Source organism: Trichomycterus rosablanca, chromosome 5 (genome assembly GCF_030014385.1).
Source record: "Trichomycterus rosablanca isolate fTriRos1 chromosome 5, fTriRos1.hap1, whole genome shotgun sequence".
In the NCBI taxonomy this organism is placed as follows: Eukaryota; Metazoa; Chordata; class Actinopteri; order Siluriformes; family Trichomycteridae; genus Trichomycterus; species Trichomycterus rosablanca.
The window spans coordinates 21,873,499-21,898,362 of NC_085992.1; the positions used below are offsets into that span (position 1 = coordinate 21,873,499).

Genomic DNA, 24,864 nt, shown 5'->3' on the forward strand with positions numbered 1-24,864 from the left:
TAGGCATGAGGTGGCTTTTGATTGGACACTACAAACCAATTTTAGAAAAGAACACAGGAATATAATTATAGTGTACAGAAAGAGAACAAGAAATGCAAGTGGAAAATGGTAACAGTAAGAGAGTTCCTTTTTTCTCTAATTTGATCACCATGTTTAAGCTGTATGCTACCACCCAGCATAGAAATGTTTGGCGCTTGTATATGGCAAAAGTCAGGATTAATTAGTCAAGTTAAATGTCTCTCCTAAGGCCCACTGAGTCAAAACGTTAAAAGGCAGTTACTGAGGGAAGTCAATGAATGTCTAAACAATTTTCCATTAATAACAATCACAAACATTTTATCTCAATCAATCACAAAAATGCATCTCTAACCATCACCAGTTTAGTTTTATGTGTGTTTAGAGACTGTGATGGCCCTTTTTCAATAAAACTGGCCATGTTTCTGCTCAATCAAATCAATACAATGTCAGCAGCTGCATGCTGACTGCCAAAGCTATAGGCCTAGAAAATTCAAGGGGTGAGTTAATGGCAGAGTCATGGAAAAAGGGCTGAGGGTCAGGGTGTGACAAATTAGAGGCTGTGTACAGGACTCAAGGCTCCTTATTTGGTGAGTGACCAAGCCATTCTACACTTATCTATCTCACACATTTAGGTTAAGGTCTGTTAGGCTGTCTGTGTTTAATGGCATGTATATAGGGCAGGGGTCTCAAACTCGCGGCCCGCGCACCAGTTATGGCCCGCAGGCCGATATTTTGTGGCCCCCGACATAACGTCAAAGTTCATTGTTAGTGCGGCCCACGCGGTTTTCTCACATGCACCTATTTTGCCGAGTTGTTGCGCAACACTTTACCCTTCTCATTTTATTATTTTTTTCACTTAGCAACGTATTAGCAACGTCACTTGGCTGAAACGTGATTCAGAGCGACACCAAGTGGAAGGAAAATATATCCTGTCAGCCAGTGCAAGGTACAGAGGACAGAAAGGTGCGATCGCAAAAGAAAACGAATTTACCAAGAACAATTTAATCAAAAAGAGCAAGAATTTAAAATATATAAAACAGACAATGCACTTGATATTAAGAATTAAGAGAGGTGAAGTAACATGGACACCAGAGTTAGCTCAGTGGCGGAGAGATTTGGTAGAGCAGAAGGATGTGTAGGATGTAAACAAAAAGAATAAAATCTAGATCACTTTATTTATGAATGTGAAATGCATAAACACCTGAGAGATAAATTTAATAATGATAAGAAAAACGAAGTGCTCAAAAAAGCTATGAACAATGATAAAATTTTCAAATTCCTCTCAGAATATATAGAAAGGGCTTTCTGAATAATATCCCAAACACTCAGGTATTGGGCAGAGGTGGAAAGAGTACTAAAATATTGTACTCAGGTAAAAGTACTACTACTTTAAAAAATTTTTACTGAAATACGAGTAAAATTACTAGTCTAAAAACCTACTCAAGTAAAAAAGTAACTCATTTAAAACGTACTCGGAGTAAACGTTACTTCGTTACTTGTGTTAGTAAAAAAAAAATTTCTTAACAATGGGGGGGTCTCTCATGTGTAATGCAAACAGAACAAGTGGATATATCTCACAATAGTTGTTTTTAATTAAAATATAATAGAAAAAACATGTTGATAGAACATTTAAAACATTTAGGGATGTATAATGTGTCATTTTAGTACAGAACATCCCATAAAACATTTTCAAACTACAGGGTGGGCCATTTATATGGATACACCTAAATAAAATGGGAATGGTTGGTGATATTAACTTCCTGTTTGTGGCACATTAGTATATGGGAGGGGGAAAACTTTTCAAGATGGGTGGTGACCATGGCGGCCATTTTGAAGTCGGCCATTTTGGATCCAACTTTAGTTTTTTCAATGGGAAGAGGGTCATGTGACACATCAAACTTATTGAGAATTTTACAAGAAAAACAATGGTGTGCTTGGTTTTAACGTAACTTTATTTTTTCATGAGTTATTTACAAGTTTCCGACCACTTATAAAATGTGTTCAAAGTGCTGCCCATTGTGTTTGATTGTCAATGCAACCCTCTTCTCCCACTCTTCACACACTGATAGCAACACCGCAGAAGAAATGCTAGCACAGGCTTCCAGTATCCGTAGTTTCAGGTGCTGCACATCTCGTATCTTCACAGCATAGACAATTGCCTTCAGATGACCCCAAAGATAAAAGTCTAAGGGGGTCAGATCAGGAGACCTTGGGGGCCATTCAACTGGCCCACGACGACCAATCCACTTTCCAGGAAACTGTTCATCTAGGAATGCTCTGACCGGACACCCATAATGTGGTGGTGCACCATCTTGCTGGAAAAACTCAGGGAACGTGCCAGCTTCAGTGCATAAAGAGGGAAACACATCATCATGTAGCAATTTCAAATATCCAGTGGCCTTGAGGTTTCCATTGATGAAGAATGGCCCCACTATCTTTGTACCCCATATACCACACCAAAGCATCAATTTTTGTGTTCCAACAGTCTTGGAGGGATCTATCCAATGTGGGTTAGTGTCAGACCAATAGCGGTGGTTTTGTTTGTTAACTTCACCATTCACATAAAAGTTTGCCTCATCACTGAACAAAATGTTCTGTGTAAACTGAGGGTCCTGTTCCAATTTTTGTTTTGCCCATTCTGCAAATTCAGTGCGCCGATCTGGGTCATCCTCGTTGAGATGCTGCAGCAGCTGGAGTTTGTAAGGGTGCCATTTGTGAGTAGCTAATATCTGCCGAAGGGATGTTCGACTGATGCCACTCTCCAGTGACATGCGGCGAGTGCTACGCTGTGGGCTCTTGCTGAATGAAGCTAGGACAGCCACTGATGTTTCTTCATTAGTGACAGTTTTCATGCGTCCACATTTTGGCAAATCCAACACTGAACCAGTTTCACGAAACTTGGCAAGCAGTTTGCTAACTGTAGCATGGGAGATGGGTGGTCTCGTAGGGTGTCTTGCATTGAAATCTGCTGCAATGACCCGGGTACTGCGTTCACCAGACATCAACACAATTTCTATCCGCTCCTCACGTGTTAACCTCTGCGACATGTCAATGGCTGTAAACAAAGAGAAGCTTGTAAATAACTCATGAAAGAATAAAGTTACGTTAAAACCAAGCACACCATTGTTTTCTTGTGAAATTCTCAATAAGTTTGATGTGTCACATGACCCTCTTCCCATTGAAAAAACTAAAGTTGGATCCAAAATGGCCGACTTCAAAATGGCCGCCATGGTCACCACCCATCTTGAAAAGTTTCCCCCTCCCATATACTAATGTGCCACAAACAGGAAGTTAATATCACCAACCATTCCCATTTTATTTAGGTGTATCCATATAAATGGCCAACCCTGTATATAACCACTGAAGTTGTTCCGCATTAATTGTGGATTCTATAGACCAGCCTTCTTTTCATCACCAACAAATACCAAACAACAGTCATACTGCAAATCTCATAACTCAAAACAAGTCACGGTTACAAGTGTTGCGACTTTCACTAAATGACCCAAAGAAAACCTTCAAGATGTAAGACAATTCTGGGAATAATGGATCTTTGAAGGTTTCTGGCAGCAAAGAGTAGGTAAAAGAAGCCTATGTTCTGAAGAATTGTTCATGTTCTGAACTGTTATTAATAAAGATTGAGAAGTTTGGATCAGTTGTACTTTTGTTTGGAATACCTGAAACCCTTTTTTTGTGGAATACTTGATGCGGCCCAGCCGCTCCTAGACTCTACCTCCAGCGGCCCCCAGGTAAATTGAGTTTGAGACCCCTGATATAGGGTATCAGTTTATAGTCTTTCAGTCTAATTACATAATATCGATAATAATCATAATAACACCACTGTGGACATAAAGCAAATTACAAACATAACACTCACTTATGTTAATTCAGCCCAACTACAATCACTAAATTTTACAAAACTGCATTAATTAAGGTTCAGTGTGTAAAATAAAAAAAAAACCTATACTAGATGAAGTGCACATATGGTGTATTTTGGCAAGGTGAGTTATTAGGGTTGGTGTTTGGATATTACCAGAACAATCAGTTTGGTCCTCCCACAAATGCCAGGCAAGTAGGGGAAATGTGTCACTTCCTGTCCTCTTAAACAGCTGCTGAGCCAGTCAAACACACATGGCACCTCACCCTTCAGGTACACCGGCCAATGCATCAACTCCATCTGAGCTTTAAATGACACACATCAGAGCTGTTACCCAACCCGTGATGATAGCAACATGAGCTGCCCATTAAAACACCACACAGAATAACCTAAGTTTAATGTGTAAATAATTTGTTAAATTAGCACAGATGCCTTTGGCTGCTAATGAGGGGACCCCAAGCCATTGATCGGCGACTTACCCTTATCAATTACGCAGGCTTCCTTGAAGCTGTTGATGAATGAGGGGTAATCACGCCAGTACAGATCAATGTATTCCTCTAGCTCCAGGTCTCTGGTGAGCCAGAGAAGAGGAAATGAAAATAAAAACAATTAGCATCAGTGGTCATTCCATTAGACTGTTCATCAAGGTCACATGATCAAGACTATGATACCATATCTCAATGAGACTTGATTTACATTTGGCTGCTATATACAGTGGGGGAAATATGTATTTGATCCCCTGCTGATTTTGTAAGTTTACCCCCTTACAAAGACTTGAACAGTCTATCATTTTTTATGGAAGGTTTATTTTAACAGAGAGAGACAGAATATCAACAAAAAAATCCAGAAAAAAAACATTAAATAAAAGTTATAAATTAATTTGTATTTAATTAAGGGAAATAAGTATTTGATCCCATACCAACCAGCAAGAATTCTGACCCCCACAGACCGGTTATGTGCCCATGAGGCACACAAATTAGTCCTGTCCCTGTATAAAAGACTCCTGTCACAGAATCAGTTTCTTCCGTTCAAATCTCTCGACCACCATGGGCAAGACCAAAGAGCTATCAAAGGACGTCAGGGACAAGATTGTAGACCTGCACAAGGCTGGAATGGGCTACAAGACCATCAGCAAAAAGCTTGGTGAGAAAGAGACCACTGTTGGTGCGATAATTCGAAAATGGAAAAAATACAAGATCACAGTCAATCACCCTCACTCTGGAGCTCCATGCAAGATCTCACCTGGTGGGGTAAGAATGATTCTGAGAAAGGTGAGGTCAGTCCAGAATTACACGGGAGGAGCTTGTCAATGATCTCAAGGGAGCTCGGAGCACAGTCACCAAGAAAACCATTAGTAACACACTTCGCCGTAATGGATTGAGATCCTGCAGTGCCCACAAAGTCCCTTTGCTCAAGAAGGCTCATGTACAGGCCCGTCTGAAGTTTGCCAATGAACACCTGAATGATTCAGAGAAAGCTTGGGAGATTGTGATATGGTCAGATGAGACAAAAATTGAGCTCTTTGGCATCAACTCCACTCGCCGTGTTTGGAGGCAAAGAAATGCCCGGTGAGAATGGTGTTCTTGGGGTCATATCCAGCATTTCTCTGCTCCCAGCTCCCTTGAGATCATTGACAAGCTCCTCCCGTGTAATTCTGGACTGACCTCACCTTTCTCAGAATCATTCTTACCCCACCAGGTGAGATCTTGCATGGAGCTCCAGAGCGAGGGTGATTGACTGTGATCTTGTATTTCTTCCATTTTCAAATTATCGCACCAACAGTGGTCTCTTTCTCACCAAGCTTCTTGCTGATAGTCTGGTAGCCCATTCCAGCCTTGTGCAGGTCTACAATCTTGTCCCTGACGTCCTTTGATAGCTCTTTGGTCTTGCCCATGGTGGTCAAGAGATTTGAAAGGAAGAAACTGATTCTGTGACAGGAGTCTTTTATACAGGGACAGGACTAATTTGTGTGCCTCATGGGCACAAAATCGGTCTGTGGGGGTCAGAATTCTTGATGGTTGGTAGGAGATCGAATACTTATTTCTCTTAATTAAATACAAATTAATTTATAACTTTTATTTAATGTTTTTTTTCTGGATTTTTTGTTGATATTCTGTCTCTCTCTGTTAAAATAAACCTTCCATAAAAATTATAGACTGTTCAAGTCTTTGTAAGGGGGTAAACTTACAAAATCAGCAGGGGATCAAATACTTATTTCCCCCACTGTACATGCTTAAATAATCCAATAGCACCAAAGAAAGCTCACACTTGTAATCAACTATTAGTACAGTTTTGTCATATGAACATGTGTCACGTGTTTTATTAGCAAATAATTTCCTGAAAACAATTTTTTTTTACTTTGTATACAAGCTCAACTTGAACTGACTTCCTTATATTTTATGCCACAATAGTTTTACGTTTTATAGATACTCTATATGACCAAAAGAATGTGGACACCCCTTTTAATTATGAACTATGTGTGTTTATCTTCTTCTTCTTCTGGCTTTTTCCCTTTTTCAGGGGTCGCCACAGCGAGTCATCCTCATGATCGCTCATTGATTTGGCACAATTTTTTTTACGCCGGATGCCCTTCCTGACACAACCCTCCCTAATTTATCCGGGCTTGGGACCGGCACTACAATGCACTAGTGCAACTAGCGGCTAGGTATCTACAGGACAATTCAGTGTTTCCAATTAACCTGGTGGCATGTTTTTGGACTGTGGGAGGAAACCGGAGTACCCGGAGGAAACCCACGCGGACACGGGGAGAACATGCAAACTCCGCACAGAAAGGACCTGGACCGCCCCACCTGGGGATTGAACCCAGGACCTTCTTGTTGTGAGGCGACAGTGCTACCCACTAAGCCACCGTGCCGCCGAACTATGTGTGTTTATATAATGCATTATATAAAATAACTATTTTCTAACTTTGGCCTTTTCCAAAAGACAGACACATTTTGTTCAGCATGACTGTTCTGCCGTGCACAAATCATGGTCCATAAGTACATGGTTTGATGAGCTTGGTGTGGAGGAACTCCAGTTGCCTGCACATAGCCCTGACGTCAACCACATCAAACACCTTTGAAATTATTTTATAAATGTCTATTGTGAGCCAGACTTTTTCATTTAACATCAGTGCCTGACCTCACAAATGCTCTTTTAACTGAATGGGCACAAATTCCCACAAACACTTCAAATTCTTACAGAAAGTCTTACCAGAACAGTGAAGGCTGTCATAGGGTGGGAGACTGGAAGTTTAAAAGCACATTATTTTGTAATGAAATGTCCAACAAGCTTATGTTCAGGTGTCCACATACTTTTTGACCATATATCAAATATATAAAATTTCAAAACAGAGATCCAGGGTTCAAATTTGAACAGTGCGATTGACCAGTCTGGACAAACACTGTTGGCTATTTCTGAGGTAGGATGGCAAAACAGCATAGATAATCGGAGGTGCACTAAAAATGATTTTTATGAGTAAACACAAAGATGTGTATTCACAAAACATTTGACAATGTGTATAAATCATTTATAAATATAATAGCTTATTTATCTTTATAGCCAAATATTCGAACAAACATAATTTAAAAATAATACAAAACCTATTTTCAATTCCTACAAATGATCCCGTTTCGATTCCAAAGATACTAACACAACAGCAGACAATTAGTTAAATCATTTAGCATCTTAAAATGTAAAACAAAAAAACATTATGAATAGAACAAAATTCTTGGGACAAAAGCACAAATATGAGCGGGATAAGCTTCCAGCCCACACACACACACATTGCTCTAAAGAGCAATCAAACCCTCTCAGTTTTTCTGTTCCACATCAACACAAAAGCAAATCAGCTCTTGACATTTTTTTAAAACAAGACAAGATCTCTTAGCTGACTAATCACTCTTAACTGAACCATGAAAATATCCAGTTTGTCACAAAAAGAAAAACTGACACTTCACTGTTGTGACGAGTGTATACATGTTTACTCATATTGTTTACTTAATATGTATACATGTTAAGTTAACTGTACCTGGCCAGCTGCTGCAGGAGTCCGACCAGTGCACGTGTACTGCTACACTGAAGCTCATCCAGTTTTAGGTCCTCATAAACTAGATGAAGCACATAAAACAGAGCTGGGATATGGGAGAAGAGCACAGCTGAAGGCTCAAGACCTACTGCTTGCCCACTCTCCTCCATGTTACTAGCAGACTCCAGTGCTTCAAGAAAAGACATGCCTGGCATCGTACTGAATGACACCTGGCTGTGGTAGTCTGAGTTACAAAGGTAAGTCCAGTCCTGGAGAAAAGGGAGGTGTATGTAAATGTGCATGTAAATGTAGGTATAAGATCAAGAGAAACTTTATACTGTTTAATCATATTTTATGTTACCTCATCAGAGCCTGTATCTGCTGTACGTGCTTTTTTGGGAGCTATGACTGGAGAGAGAGGTACCTCGAAATGAAGCTGTGGGAAGAAGGGGCTTATTGGTGAGTACAGAACATCAAATAATTCTGTATATGTAAAAAAATATATTTATATACACATGAGGGTTTTTCAAAAAGTTTCCGCACTTTTTTAAACTCTATTTGTTAAGAATTTCAAAAACAAATGACATTTGCTTTCTACATAGTCACCTTCCTTTGCAATGCATTTTTCTCAGGGTCATACCATTTTAATGCCATCAGCAAAAATGTTTTTGGTTGAGCACGTAGCCACTGACACACTGCTGCTTTCACATCATCATCACATGAAAATCTTTTTTTTCTTAAAGCTTTTTTGAGCGGTTCAAAAAAGTGGAAATCAGATGACACAAAATCCAGACTATAAGCTCTCAGTCTCTCAGACTCGACCAATTACTACACCTCCCACCCTCACCATTTCCAACAAAATTATAAAAGCGCGGAAACTTTTTAAAGATCTCTCGTGTGTTTATACATTTTTTTTTTACATATATATAATTAGCAAATGAATATGACAAAGCTTACTAACGTTTCGTGTCCAAGTCAGACGCTCTGTGTTGTAACCCATTAGTGTCATCAAGCATGTGACAAACAGATTCCATTCCAGATGCATGCTGGGACCCCCAGGAGCGTTGTAGATGTTGTACCACTTTAGGAGCACCTTCATAGCAGTATCCTTGGGCAAAATAAACCGAATGGCTTGCAGACATCGCTTCACTAAAAAATAAAAATACACTGTACATTAGCAGTAGTTGGTTCAAAATTGAAATGTCAGCTGTGGGTAGCTTTATTTTGACCACAATGACCAATTACATTAATCTGCCCTGTTTACCCCTCACTACACGTTATATAAACTTGAATCTTGTTTAAAAAAACGGGCAAATGTCCTCTTTAAGCACAGCTGGTTCCAGAACAGGTTTCAACCAAAGAGGCGGCAGATTAAGTAGTAAGCAGCCAAAGTGTAATAAAAAATCAATAAATAAATACCATGCTGGGTATAAGTCTTTGAGTAGAGTGGGAAAATAGAGGGGGCACGGTGAAGAAAATAAATGAATCCAGTATAGAGGGTATCTGCCAATAAGGGATTTATAGAGGCCTGCTTGCCAACACAACATGCCATATGAAGCGTAATGGGGTGCCATTGTGCTCCAATGTGCTTGTAGGAGTGCAATAGGATTAAATAAAATCACATTGGGTAGGAAAGATTTTCCTTTGGTCAAATTTAGTAGGTACCATAATATGCAAACCTACAATGTAGGTCATAGATGTGCAAGAGAAGAAATGCAAAATTTTAAAGCATTAAAAAGTGGAGTTTTCTAAAAAGTTCTAAAAATTTTGTCAAATTTAATGTTTAATTTAATGAGCGCATATATATAATTCACTGTCTTACCAAATAAAAACTGCCATTACATTTAACGTTCATCCATGCTGAGCACAACACATTATCTTTGAGCAAAATCCAATTAGGCTTCTAATGACTCTGCCAGGATCTTAATTGGCAAACAAACTCCAAAAGGTCAAAACATAGAAGGTTAAAAATGGCAATTTATTAGACGTAGAGAGTCCTTAGTTCTACACCAAATGACTTATTAACAGAAGAACAGGCAGGTCATAAATAGTTGTAAAAGGAAAATGAGTAAAGATCAGGCAATGACAAAAAGCTAATAAGTGAAGATTTATACAATAAGATGGCTGAACCATAGCAGAGGACAAAATGCCAGGATGCAGAAGACACATAGTACACCAATCAGCCATTACATTAAAACCACCTCCTTGTTTCTACATTCACTGTCCATTTTATCAGCTCCACTTACCATATAGAAGCACTTTGTAGTTCTACAATTACTGACTGTAGTCCATCTGTTTCTCTGCATGCTTTTTAGCCCCCTTTCATGCTGGTCAGGACCACCACAGAGCAGGTATTATTTAGGTGGTGGATCATTCTCAGTACTGCAGTGACAATGACATGGTGGTGGTGTGTTAGTGTGTGTTGTGCTGGTATGAGTGGATCAGACACAGCAGCACCGCTGGAGTTTTTAAATACCGTGTCCACTCACTGTCCACTCTTTTAGTCACTTCTACCTAGTTGGTTTACCTTGTAGATGTAAAGTCAGAGACGATCGCTCATCTAGTAGGTAATCTTCTGGACCTTCATCAGTGGTCATAGGACACTGCCCATGGGGCGCTGTTGGCTGGATGTTTTTGGTTGGTGGACTATTCTCAGTCCTGCAGTGACAGTGAGGTGTTTAAAAACTCCAGCAGCGCTGCTATGTCTTATCCACTCATACTAGCACAACACACACTAACACACCACCACCATGTCAGTGTCACTGCAGTGCTGAGAATGATCCACCACCTATACTCTGTAGTGGTCCGGGGAGAGTCCTGACCATTGAAGAACGACATGAAAGGAGGCTAACAAAGCATGCAGAGAAACAGATGGACTACAGTCAGTAATTGTAGAACTACAAAGTGCTTCTATATGGTAAGTGGAGCTGATAAAATGGACAATGCGTGTAGAAACAAGGCGGTGGTTTTAATGTTATGGTTGATCGGTGTATACACAACCTGATGTATTTTGTAAACCAATTCAGTAGAACAGGATATTAAACATGTGCATGCATATACAGTGTATCACAAAAGTGAGTACACCCCTCACATTTCTGCAAATATTTCATTATATCTTTTCATGGGACAACACTATAGACATGAAACTTGGATATAACTTAGAGTAGTCAGTGTACAGCTTGTATAGCAGTGTAGATTTACTGTCTTCTGAAAATAACTCAACACACAGCCATTAATGTCTAAATAGCTGGCAACATAAGTGAGTACACCCCACAGTGAACATGTCCAAATTGTGCCCAAATGTGTCGTTGTCCCTCCCTGGTGTCATGTGTCAAGGTCCCAGGTGTAAATGGGGAGCAGGGCTGTTAAATTTGGTGTTTTGGGTACAATTCTCTCATACTGGCCACTGGATATTCAACATGGCACCTCATGGCAAAGAACTCTCTGAGGATGTGAGAAATAGAATTGTTGCTCTCCACAAAGATGGCCTGGGCTATAAGAAGATTGCTAACACCCTGAAACTGAGCTACAGCATGGTGGCCAAGGTCATACAGCGGTTTTCCAGGACAGGTTCCCCTCGGAACAGGCCTCGCCAGGGTCGACCAAAGAAGTTGAGTCCACGTGTTCGGCGTCATATCCAGAGGTTGGCTTTAAAAAATAGACACATGAGTGCTGCCAGCATTGCTGCAGAGGTTGAAGACGTGGGAGGTCAGCCTGTCAGTGCTCAGACCATACGCCGCACACTGCATCAACTCGGTCTGCATGGTCGTCATCCCAGAAGGAAGCTGACGCACAAGAAAGCCCGCAAACAGTTCGCTGAAGACAAGCAGTCCAAGAACATGGATTACTGGAATGCCCTGTGGTCTGACGAGACCAAGATAAACTTGTTTGGCTCAGATGGTGTCCAGCATGTGTGGCGGCGCCCTGGTGAGAAGTACCAAGACAACTGTATCTTGCCTACAGTCAAGCATGGTGGTGGTAGCATCATGGTCTTGGGCTGCATGAGTGTTGCTGGCACTGGGGAGCTGCAGTTCATTGAGGGAAACATGAATTCCAACATGTACTGTGACATTCTGAAACAGAGCATGATCCCCTCCCTTCGAAAACTGGGCCTCATGGCAGTTTTCCAACAGGATAACGACCCCAAACACAACCTCCAAGATGACAACTGCCTTGCTGAGGAAGCTGAAGGTAAAGGTGATGGACTAAACCCAATTGAGCACCTGTGGCGAATCCTCAAGTGGAAGGTGGAGGAGTTCAAGGTGTCTAACATCCACCAGCTCCGTGATGTCATCATGGAGGAGTGGAAGAGGATTCCAGTAGCAACCTGTGCAGCTCTGGTGAATTCCATGCCCAGGAGGGTTAAGGCAGTGCTGGATAATAATGGTGGTCACACAAAATATTGACACTTTGGGCACAATTTGGACATGTTCACTGTGGGGTGTACTCACTTATGTTGCCAGCCATTTAGACATTAATGGCTGTGTGTTGAGTTATTTTCAGAAGACAGTAAATCTACACTGCTATACAAGTTGTACACTGAGTACTCTAAGTTATATCCAAGTTTTATTTCTATAGTGTTGTCCCATGAAAAGATATAATAAAATATTTGCAGAAATGTGAGGGGTGTACTCACTTCTGTGATACACTGTATAATACATAATTAAAACTCGTTTGACGTTAAAACGCACCATTTTCCATTGCACAGTACCCTACAATATAAGACCACACAAATCCAAATCCAGAACTGTCTGTACCTAACATGCTATTGTCCATTTCTAATTGCACAAAAATACCTGTGAAAGTGGGGAGTGTTCACTGAAAGTGAGGCTACAACGTTCTTACTCACCAAACGCTGAGAGCAAATACAGCACGGTACCTAAACAATAGCAGTGGTAATAACAGGACAAATTTTTTGCCGGGCAGCAGTTGTTGTGGTGTTTACTTTTCTGTAGCCATTTAAGTCTTTCCATAATTTTAACTGCTTTAGTAAAATTACTGTTTCAGTAAAATCTACTGCTGTTGAGTTTTCAAATATGCCAATGGCAATCTTGTTTGACCACCAATCAATGGTCTGTGTTGTTTTGTGCTCCATATGGCCTGCCTCAGGCCACTTAGTCCCTGGTTAGGAAGGGTAACCAGATTTAGCATGGGTACTTAGTTACAGTATGAGTTCCTTGGCAATAGAAACAACCACAAATTGTGGGATTGCGGGTTTAAAAACATACTACATATAAAGGTACAGTATGTGCAGTGAAAAAGAGAAATGTAATAGTAACTGCATCTCAGATCCACGTAGAATGAAAATCAATCTAAAAGAATACAAAATTTACTTTGCGTGTAAGGGGTGTTAGATATTGTGCTTGTAAGTATGAACACTACAGACATGTGTTCAGCATAACTCATTCTCTAACACATAAAAGTCATATGATAAGTGAATGTTAGTGTGAGTGCATGTATGTTCTGACCAAGCTCTGATGTTGCAACTTCAGGAACTGTGATTCTCAGCAGGGAGCCATTGCTGAGTTCCTAAAAAATAGAACATCATGAGAACAAATTACAATGTATGGCTAATACACATGGCAGACCAATAAATAAAACAACCCTAATTTGTCATAAGGACCCTAAGGTACATTATAAGGACCCTTAAATGACAGATTGGACAAAATTAATGCAAGATTGTTTTGACAGGTCTGAACAGAAAATACTCATGGCTGAAAAACATGTTTCAGCAGTGCTGACAAATTTATCCCTGCAGACAAAAGAGATTAAGGAACAGGGACTTAAATGAACCATGTCAACATTGTGACAGGCTTCTGATGCTCCCAGATTAAAGCCAATGTGCAATTGCTTTCTTTTAATATGTAAGACCTTGAGAATACCAGAATTCAAAATTAGTTATCAGCTTCTGTCTATTAGGGGTATAGGGACAAGTACAAAATTCAGCAATTTACTTTATCCAGCTGGACCACAGAAATGACTTATTTTATTTTTATTAACCACTTTATCCAAGTCAGGGTCGCAACGGGTCTGGTTCCGCTAGGCGCAAGGCATAAATAACCTGGACAGGGCATTGATTCATCATAGTCAGACCCCCACCTCCTCAGAAATGAGGGAAATATATTCATTACAGCAGCAGGAACACAGAAATCCACACATCACAACCATTTGTTGCAGAACTATTGGGGGGGTGGGGGTCAATAAAGAGTAATAGTAAATAAAGAACACAATAAGGAAGGGAGGTATAGGGGCTTATCTATATACATAAAACACAATATATACAGTCAAGCCAGAAAGTCTGCACACCCCTTTCATCTTCTCCATGTTTTATTACGTTACAGACTCATTCTATAATAGATCAAGTTCTTTTTTTTGTCACAAAATTCTAAACACAATCGCCAATAAGTACAAAGTACTTGGTTGATGCACCTTTGGCAGCAATTACAGCTTCAAGGCATCTTAGGAAAGAAGCTTGGAACACTTACGAGTTTGGCACACTTGTTTCTGGCACACTTGTTTCTGGTCCCATGGCTTGGAGTTTGCTCTGATATGCACTGTCAACTGTGGGACCTTATATAGGCAGGTGTTGACAATTCCAATCAATAGAATTTACCACAGGTGGACTCCAATTAAATTTTAGAAACATCTTAATCAGTATCAGTGAAAACAAAATGCACCTCAGCTCACTTTTGGGTGTCATATCAAAGGGTGTGCACACTTATATACATATGATATTTTACATTTTGATTTTTAATAAATTAGCACAGATTTCTAAAAACATGTTTTCACTTTGTCATTGTGGGCTACTTTGTGTAGAATTTTGTTCAAAAAATGAACTCAATTTATTATAGAATGAGTCTATAATGTAATAAAACATGGCGAAGGTAAAAGGGGTGTGCAGACTTTCCGGCTTGACTGTATATAGTAATTAATAGGTTTTGCACTGGCAAAAACAAACACTGGCAACAACATACAACAAACCCACAGCAGGGATGTGCACGCATCAAAGAACCGAAGTTTCCTCAGAAAACAGATGATGTACAAAACATCCGTCTTCATAGTCTACTTTAGTTTGTCTCCCAAATGCACTAGGTATTTGTAGGTCTTCACCACTTCGACATCCACACCATGGTAACTGGTAGTCTTCTTGGTCTTGCTGATGTTGAGCTGTAGCTGGTTTGTCTAACACCCCTTAAAAAGTATTTCACCACAGCCCTATACTACCCCTGCACACCCTACAAAGGCTGTATTAAACAAAGATTTCTGCAGATGGCATAAGCCAGAGCTGTATGTAAAGTCTGAGGTGTACAGGTTGAATACAATGTGAGCCATCACAGTACCTTGAGCAGCTCCTGTACTGCACATAGCCATGCCCAACACATAAGCCTGAGGACTCACTGTGGTCTTCCAGTCAGATAGTTTATAAGATTAAATTATGTGTTCATCCAACCCCATTACCCAGAGCTTCTCACCTTCTAGCACTGGCTGATTGCTTTTAAATGCACAGAGGGAATCTAAAAACATAATCCTTGCAATGCTGCCCATGCTATATGTTCTGTTCAGAAAGCAGATTACCATATCACCCAATACAATGCCATCCTGGTAGGAGAACTGCAGGGGGTCAACAGATGACCTAACCAAGGGTCGAACATGAGCTAACACCAGCTTTTCTAGTGTCTTCATTATGTGGGATGTAAGAGCCACTGATCCAAAGGCATTAAAGAGTTTGGTTGACCTTTCTTGAAAACTGGAACCACACAAGATGTTTTACAAATAGTGGGGACTTTTTCCAGGCTGCATCTGAGGTTAAATATGAGCTCACGGCTTTAGCACTATGGGCTCAACACCAGCTCCTCCTTCACCAGGTGAATGTTAGCCTGGTATTCTGGCTGGGAGTCTATGGTAAGGGGTGGGGGTAGAAATTGTAATTGTTCTCTTTCGGTAATGGTGATGGCTGTTCAATGGTGTAAACGGTGGAAGAAGGATGACATAGGGGAGCTACAATGTAAATGTAAGCTACACTGAGGCACTGCGGATTGTGTCAGCTGAGGATCCGGAGTGTTAAGCATTAGAGATAATGGCTGGAGGGAAAACCATTGTCTTTTATACCCTTAAACTGCGACATACATCTGCACTTCAGTTTGTTCTCTAGCTTCCTCCTGTCATCTTTGGCCTCTTCAATCCTCACCTTGTGCTACTTTTGGATCCTCTTTACTTCCTCCCAGTACTCCATCCAGAAGACTCTTTTCTTTTGGGTTGAGAAAGAATTTCAGATCACTGCTAATCCATGGTTTGTTTTTGGCAGTGCAGCAAACCCTCTTGGTTGGCACTATCAAGTCCACACAGAAATTGATGTAGCCAATAATAATAATAATAATATAGCCCTTATCCTGTTGTCAAAACAGTTTAAATCACTCCATTTTCAAATGGCTTGACTTTAGAAAACATGAAGAACACGAAGAAGTAAGGTCAACCGCCAAGCATTTGAAAAAACAATGCAATCAACCTGTTGTAAATGAATGATTTAGCCCACACATTTGGCTATGGTGAGTTATGAGGCATGAGCTGTATCATTTAGAGCTGACCACAAGCGATGTGCACAAAACAGCCCTACTTTGTAAGTAGTATTGTTAGTATTGTTGTAATGTAAATTGTTAGAATGGATTGTGTAAGTAAGAGAGAGACAGAAAGAGAAAGAAAGAGAGAGCTAAGAGCTGACTGACCAACGTGAGACGGTTGCTGACAGGGTCTCGCAGGGCCTGAATATGCGGTGAAGCCTGTTGAAATGGAGAATCCTCTAGCCACGATGACTCATGATGCTGCACCGAGCTTCTCACCTCTGACACCGGCGAAGGCATATCAGGCTGAGGGCCATGGGTGGGGGAGATGAAGGGATAAAACAGAAATTAACACACTAACAAAGAACAAGAACAGCTGCCATAGTGTGCTGAGAAAAATCAAAGACATCAATGTTTAAGACGGTGAGAATTTAATTAGTAATCTGGGTAAGTCAGAAGTCTCTTACAATTAATATCCACATGTAAATTGGTTGCACTTGTTTAATTTGCTAGAACTTTTTTCCTAAAAGCTTTTAAGTGGCTTTTTTAGTTTTGTGGTTTATTTATATTAGAAACCTACAAGGTAAAGAAAAATAAAAGATAAATTTTTTTAATATCTAGCTGATTTGACATCAATGTTTTTGTATAAATCCCCTAATATTAAAATGGTAAGAGAAAATGTAATCACCTTTAGGGATGTTCAACAACATTTCTAATTAAATTATATATAATTAGTACCTCCTCAAGCCTGCTCATATGTTGAACGGTTGCTTTGGCAGGAGTGCTGATGTTCTCCAGTGGAGTGTTCATGCGTGACATGGGATTGGGCAAACTGAAGGTTGGTGACAGAAGGCCAGGAACAAACACTTTGCTTACCTAAGAAAAAAAGACATGCTTATAAAATCTTCATCTATGGCTAGCTTTAATAATTACAGCTCTAAATCAGCTCTGACTTGTATTGGAGACATTCTGTGTTTCTGCAACTATTAGTCATTCCATTCGTGACGAGGCTGAATTTTTAGCCTTGCTCCTTCAGACCATATCCAATCAACCCATCAAACAAACATGAAAGTAAGATGAAAGCAAACATTATTAACGTTGTATTTATTTATTAGGATTTTACCATCATGTTTTACACACTTTGGTTACATTCATGTTCACGTTCAAGTCTTTAATGTCAAATACAGTCACGGACAATTTTGTATCTCCAATTCACCTTACTTGCATTTCTTTGGACTATGGGAGGAAACCCACGCACACACAGGGAGAACATGCAAACTCCACACAGAAAGGACACAGATTGCTCCTGGGAATCGAACCCAGAACCTTCTTGGTGTTAGGCAACAGTGCTACCCATCGAGCCACCATGCCGGCCTATTAACGTTATATGTGTAGGTGAAGTAAATGAAAGTCGTTACTTCCACTGTGTTTACGGTTTATGGCATCGTATGCCAGTTAATAACACCCAAAAAATGTGGAAACACTCAAAAGTAATACAGCAAAAATTAAGAGTAACTGACCAGAAACTGTGTTATTTTAATTGAGTGTCAATATGACTGAAGGTGCTGGTACTGATCTGGTCCACCAATTTTCCACCATGACTACAGTGATTTTCACAAGGAAGAGGCAATAAGACACAAACATATGAAGACACCAAAAAGGTTTTCTGAACCATGCCCACGTTTGATAGGTGTCAGAGGCCAAAATAATCCAGTATATTGCAAATCTAGCAACACAAACTGAGATTAAAATACTGCACACACCCTGCTTGCAGAGTCACACATAACTGTATTTACTGTTACTCACAAAACCAGCAAATGCGTTTATTGTCAGCAAATGACTTTCACAGATTTTAATGCATCACTGACTACCATAACAGGAAATATGTAGGCCTTGCATTAGACACGATTTCTCCAGCCCTGTCTGGCTACTTACTAGCATAACAAATCCTATGTAGATAAATGATTTAACATCATTCAACATTTGCCATTATAGAAAAGAGAAAGGACGACAAAGAAAATAGCTTTTACTTATTTGTTTGCTTTTCAGTTATTTTCGACCTGCTCATTCAGATGTTGATTGTAAAAGACACATTTAAATATATGGTTTAGTAATTCAGGGCCTTAATATATTTTGGCTGCATTTGCAAAACAGTTTGCAACAGATAATACCATTAAAATTCATTTTTAACCCGAGCATAAAGTTTTTGTTTTTCTTTTCCGCATATACAATTAGATTAAATATACTAAAATGAATGCAGATTAGATCAAGACTATTACACAGGCATCTTAAAGGCAAGAATGTGCAGTTATCGAACTGGCTTCATGGTACAAACTCACCCGTGTAAATCCTGTATATAAGACCAGGCTGCCATTCGTCTCCAATACCAGCAAAGCATCAATGTCCTAGCCAAACAAAAAGATACATTATACATTAGAATTTAATGCATTATCACAATCTCAATACTGAAATTCCATGTGGAAAAATCACAGACATCAGTTGTAAGAATTGTAAAGCAGGTCTAAACATAAATTTAACCAAATCTGATTGGTTGTACTTTGATAACAGAATTGTTATGTATGAACGATTGTAATTTGGTAACCTGTCCTGTAAAGCCTGCATGTGTAAATGACAAGTAGCCATGTCTTTATTTGGAATTAGTCATTAGGTTTGACATGTTAAAGGGATGTTATGCTCCTGTGACTGAACAAAAGTGAATCCCTAGTCATGTTACAAAGTCAAAAGGCTTCCCAGAAAAGTGGAGGCTTTCTATACTAGTGAAAAATGAACCACCAGATTCATTTCTGTGGTTTTAAACATTATGTGCACATACTGTTGACAACAATGCACAAGACCTAGTGAATGACTACTGTAGTGACATGTAAAACATGTGAGTTCAAACTGGGTATTTATACGGACAATGATTGGCTCGCCAATCGGATAGGATTGCCAGAGGGGATTCCTTATAACTGCTGCAATTATGAGCTCTGCTGGCTGGCGGATGGTGCCCGAACAGAGATTGGGGATAACAGAGATGGGTGCGTGACTGCCCGTATGTGATACTGATCCCCATATGAACCCTTTTTGTGCAGGTGAACAAAAACAGTTGGCTACTGCACACATGTTAAAGGGGGTTTGTGTTAGTCACAACTCTTCTCGGCCAGTAGAGGAGGTCATCAGCAGTAAAGGAAGTAAAATGTGATCGGGTAACTGAATACGACTAGATCGGAAGAAAAATTGGGGTAAAATGCGCAAAAAAAAAAAAAAAAAAAAAAAAAAAAAACAGTAGTGTAACCAGATTATTGGCTAAATTATACAGACATCTGCAGAGCTTAAATGGCTTCATTATACAGTTACAGCTAAGCTGCACTACAGTTCCATATTTCTATTTGTTCTGATTTACACCTTGTAGCTACATTGGGTTCTTACGTTTAAAGGTGCGGCATCTTTGGCTGGAATAGATGAAACTGATGCAAATATGAGCTGGGATGTTTCATTGCTTTCCAGAAACTTTACACATCTAAAAAGAAAAACAAGCAATAATACACAGTAAAAGTTAAACAAAACCATTCTGTGTTCGAGTTAAAAAGAAACTTCCTGTTCTTTAGTATAAAAATTGGGGAACTGAAGAAATACGAAGGGAAAAACGACTGGAAAAAACAGTAAGCTCTGAGCTGCAACAACTGTATGTTTGCTTACCTAAGCTGCTGTTGGGATTCAGTCAGGAAGCAAAGATACTTGTTCTCACACAAATCAGAAGTGATGAAGACTTTGGAGGCCTGGCAGCTCTTCTCCCTGATCAAGCACAAAAAAACATGAGCTGTACACTACTGTTAGCATTTCAGATGTGTGAAATATTTGGCTTGACACTCCTGCTTCTAATATTTTATATACAACATATAAAGTGGAGGAGTAGAAAAAATGTAAACGTGTAAAACAGAAAAATGTATAAGGATGGAAAACCGCTGGCTGGTTAAAAGCACATGTACAGAGACAGGGAATACGGAGAGCAGGGTCTGACTCTCTGTAAATGGCTGGCTACTTAACACACATCAGAGGGGGCTTGTGTTGGGTACAGTTCTCATCTGTCAGTGTAGGGGACTGTAGTGGTGAGGAGTGACATATCTGGGTAATTGAATACAACTAGATTGAAAGATAAAGTGAAAATACATTTTTAAAAAGTTTTATTTTGCACTGACGACATTTATTTATATTATAATACATTTATTTAAAACAGTACTAAGACAAAAATGCAGTTAAACATGACCCTTAAAAAGTGCTTTTGCTAACATTTGCTAACCACAATCCTTAGGCTGATCCATGCAGTTGATTCTGAGATTAAAGATTGTAGTACTGTTAAAAGACAGCTTTTCTCTGATTAAATATAGCTTTCTAACTTTGTAAAAATAAAACTTACACTATGTCTATGTGTCTAGAAGCTCAGGCTAACAATGCAGCCACTCGATTACTCTCCTCATTAGCTAAGATTACATCATCAATAGTATTAATTGTGTTTAGCTTGATGTTGATCACCTTTATTACCCAAACTAAACATGCCACATTAAGGTACTGCTTTATTAAGGGGGCTGCACTCATGGGGTGTGACAATATAAAAGTGGCAACTTAAATGACGTTGCAAAACTGAGATACTAAACTGGATTAAGAAAGTATTAATACTCAACCTTTTGCACACTTTATTCTGTTGAGGGTTTGATTTTGAATGGATAAAATTGCCATTCATTCCCATCAGTCTACACATAATCCCCCATAACAACAAAGCAAAAACATGATTTTAGTTTTTATTACTATTTATTGAACATGGTTATTCTCATATTCACAAAAGTATTCAGACCCTTAATTCTTCTTGGATACATGTGTACAAGTTTTGCACACCTGGATTTGCACAGTTTATCCCATTCTTTATGTAATCAGGTTTAATGTTTCTCTATTTGTCTGAATTCATCTGTGCCTCAATTCTTACCTCTCCCCATCCCTGCAGCTGAGAGGCAACCCCATAGCATCATGCTGCCACCACCATACTTCATTGCAGGAATGGTAATATCAGATGGATTTATGGAGTGCTGCAGAGATATTTGTCCATCTAACATGTTCTTCAATCTCCGTATAGGTTATTTGGCATTCTTTCAGAGTGACCATTTTTACTTACCACCCTGACCAAGACCTTCTTGTTTCAACATCTTATTTGGATGGATAGCCACCTCTAGAAGGACACAAAGTTGTGCCAATCTTAACTGTGCTCCTGGCAACACTTAAAGCCTTGGATTTTGTGTTATATTACTGTCCTGATCTATGCCTTGTCAAAGAGCACCAGAGACAGTTCTTTGGATTTTATGACTTGTTTTCTGTCCTGACTATGCAGTGTAAATTGTGCGACCCAGGTTCCTTTCTAATCTATTCAGATTGCAAAATGTAAACAGCTGAGCTCTAGACACATTCAAGTAAACAGGATGCACACGACTACAATATACAATATACAATATGACTAAAGAGTCTATATGCTTTTATGAATAAGATGTCTGTTTTTAAATTAATATAATTTGTATTTGTAATTAATTTTCAAAATTAATTTTCATATGGGTGACAGTGTTTCATCTAAAATCAAATCCTTAACACAAAAAACTGTGCAAATGTCATGACTTATATGCCAACCAAGAAAAATGTATTATTATTAATTAGTATACCCAATGATCATGCCAAGAAATACTGTTGGCCAAAAGCATAGTTAGCAAATCTCAGTAGCAAATATAAAAGCAGTAATGCCAGTAACCTGTAAGTAGTAGTGGTCTCTGTCCACAGATGCTCGATGCAGAGATCTGGCAAGATGGGCTCCATCTCAGGCATTAAAGCAGTTTCATTCAGGGTGCTGTTGGGGGATGTCAGCAGGCTGTGTCCACGAGGCACTGACGAGTGGCACGATACATTGAAGCGTTGTGTTCCCGTGAAGGAGGGCGCCGCAATGCCAGGAGAGTGTGCCCGGCTAATCATTATGCACACACAGCAATTAGAAAGACTCACAATAGAAATGCTGTTGTAATTATGTCTGGCTGGTTATAAAGATGCTTTTCTGATCTTAAATTTCTTTCAAAGCCAAAAAGCTTAATTATTAATTATAATTATATTAACTACATTTATAACACAGCTTTGTTTTTCGAATTTAAATAAATACATTTTTAAAAACACACAGTAAGGTTAATAAATACATATACGAGAATCAGCTGAGATTTAATCAGAGGTTGCTAATATCAACAATGAACAATAAACAATGCAGCCTACAGTACAGATCCAGCCTAACCTGAGGGCAGCCATGTTAGAGATACTGGGAGAGTGGGCACGGGAGTGCAGCACTGGTGAGGCAGGAATCCGGCTCTGGTTATGTAGAGCATGGCAATGAAGTGGCGAGCCAGGTGAATCTAACCGAGACATGCTCCTTAGATGAGTGCCAAAAAATGTTGGTGCAGCTGAAGGGGTCTGAGCTGGGCCATCCTGACCAGGACACTTTAGAACAGTGGACTGTTCCTACAGGAGCAACATTTCAACAATGACATCAAACTCATTAATACAATAGCATCACTTTTAAATAGGGTGTAAATACAAAACATAATGTTTAGTGTAAGTTTATGCGAGCACCATAAAATTCAATTAAATTAAAAATTAAATTTGATTAAAATAAACTACACAAGGTCTTAGTAAACAGAGAAAGAATATTTATTGATATATACAAGTAATTTAATAAGTTAATAATAAGTCCGACACTTCTCTTCTCAAGCATAGGTTCGTTTTTATATCTGCACTTTCTATAGTGTGTTGTTGGAATGTGTGTTCAGTGTTGCTCCATGATCCTAGACGAACACTGTTTCATGTTAATATGACTATGTATATATATATAGCTGTAAAGCCTCTTAAATCTTAAATTAGACAGTTTTAAGATAAGCAATGTAATGTAGGGATTGAATCATTTTGACATGGCAGTATTAACAAAATATCCTGCTACTGTAAAATACTACATCAATTATTTCCCTTGTTCATTTGCATCATCAATAAATAATTATTAAATTATACACAAAAGCCACATTTTTAACACTGTTGGTATAAATTATGTATGGTAAAATACCTCTAGTCAATTACCAGTAATTACAGTCTAATTGCTTAATTACATCTAGGTTATCTAGATTAAAAAATGAAAACCATTTAAAACACACGAGAACAATGTGGATTACACATCAAAACAATCAAAAAGATTTTCCTTGTGTTTTAATATTTTAAATAAGGTTTTATAATTTCCCACGCATTCCCTATTTGCTTCTATTTAAGTAACTGCTATTAAAACTCTTAAAACACATTAACAAAACATTAGGAATTTGAAAGTAGGATCATACTTACCTCTGGTGTGACTCTGCGCAGAGCCCAGATTGTATGAGTGCACTGCAGGGTGTCATAGGTCATGATTATTGAAGGATCTTCACAGGAGAATACCACTCTAAGTGCATTGTCAGATACGTACTGCAGTCTCTGCGACTCAAACAACCCTGCCACAGCCAGACATATGAATTTAATAGCTAACAATTAATATTTCAGGAAATCGTTCATCAGAGGGCAAAGATTCTGACTTACCTGTGGACCTGGACACGACTGGAGCTATTTCATCCAGCGGATGGAGCATGCTAAAGAGGGTGGGAAGCGGTTCTCTAAGCAGAAATGAAGCAGACAAAAACAAAAATAAGTTTACAGAAACACTTCAACACATAGAGGTTAATAAAGAAGCCTCTCTGTCACTACTATCTTTTGTAAAGAGGGGAGGAAATAATACAAAACAGATAGCAGTACCTTGTGGGACTAGCAGGAGCATCAGTTGTGATGTTTTTGCGCTCAAAAAGCAATCCAAACTTAGTCGGCCACAGAGTGGAGACCTACGTAAAAAGACAAGTGACTAAATAGAACATTTTAAATGCCGAAAATGCTACATACACCCTGGATTTGTAATTCAATCCAATCCAATACTGAACAATACTAGTCCAGGTTTTGAATATTGACATTTACATTTTCTGCACTTATCAGGTGCTTTTATCCAAAGTACAGTGACAATATACTGTCTAATTGAGGGTTAAGGGCCTTGCTCAAGTGCACAAGTGACAACCTGGCAGTGGTGGGGCTTGAACCAGCGACCTTTTGATTACTAGTCCAGTACCTTAAAATATAAGTATGTATGTGTGTGTAATATATATATATATACAGTGTATCACAAAAGTGAGTACACCCCTCACATTTCTGCAGATATTTAAGTATATCTTTTCATGGGACAACACTGACAAAATGACACATTGACACAATGAAAAGTAGTCTGTGTGCAGCTTATATAACAGTGT

At 39.1% G+C, this 24,864-nt stretch overlaps 1 protein-coding gene across 1 annotated transcript in view; it reads right to left on the reverse strand.

Moving 5' to 3' along the window:
- anapc1 (anaphase promoting complex subunit 1) overlaps positions 1–24,864 on the reverse strand; it is an 82,262-nt gene that overhangs the window by 41,401 nt on the left and 15,997 nt on the right. The window contains exons 6-21 of the mRNA XM_062995857.1: positions 24,326–24,408; positions 24,113–24,186; positions 23,882–24,027; positions 22,794–23,017; positions 22,269–22,478; positions 20,180–20,275; positions 19,910–20,000; positions 18,820–18,885; positions 17,219–17,356; positions 16,646–16,786; positions 13,391–13,451; positions 8,884–9,071; positions 8,284–8,358; positions 7,926–8,191; positions 4,372–4,463; positions 4,049–4,197 (exon numbers count right to left, since the gene is read on the reverse strand). Coding sequence (XP_062851927.1) covers positions 4,049–4,197; positions 4,372–4,463; positions 7,926–8,191; positions 8,284–8,358; positions 8,884–9,071; positions 13,391–13,451; positions 16,646–16,786; positions 17,219–17,356; positions 18,820–18,885; positions 19,910–20,000; positions 20,180–20,275; positions 22,269–22,478; positions 22,794–23,017; positions 23,882–24,027; positions 24,113–24,186; positions 24,326–24,408 — 2,100 coding nt within the window. The remainder of the gene's footprint in view (positions 1–4,048; positions 4,198–4,371; positions 4,464–7,925; positions 8,192–8,283; positions 8,359–8,883; positions 9,072–13,390; positions 13,452–16,645; positions 16,787–17,218; positions 17,357–18,819; positions 18,886–19,909; positions 20,001–20,179; positions 20,276–22,268; positions 22,479–22,793; positions 23,018–23,881; positions 24,028–24,112; positions 24,187–24,325; positions 24,409–24,864) is intronic.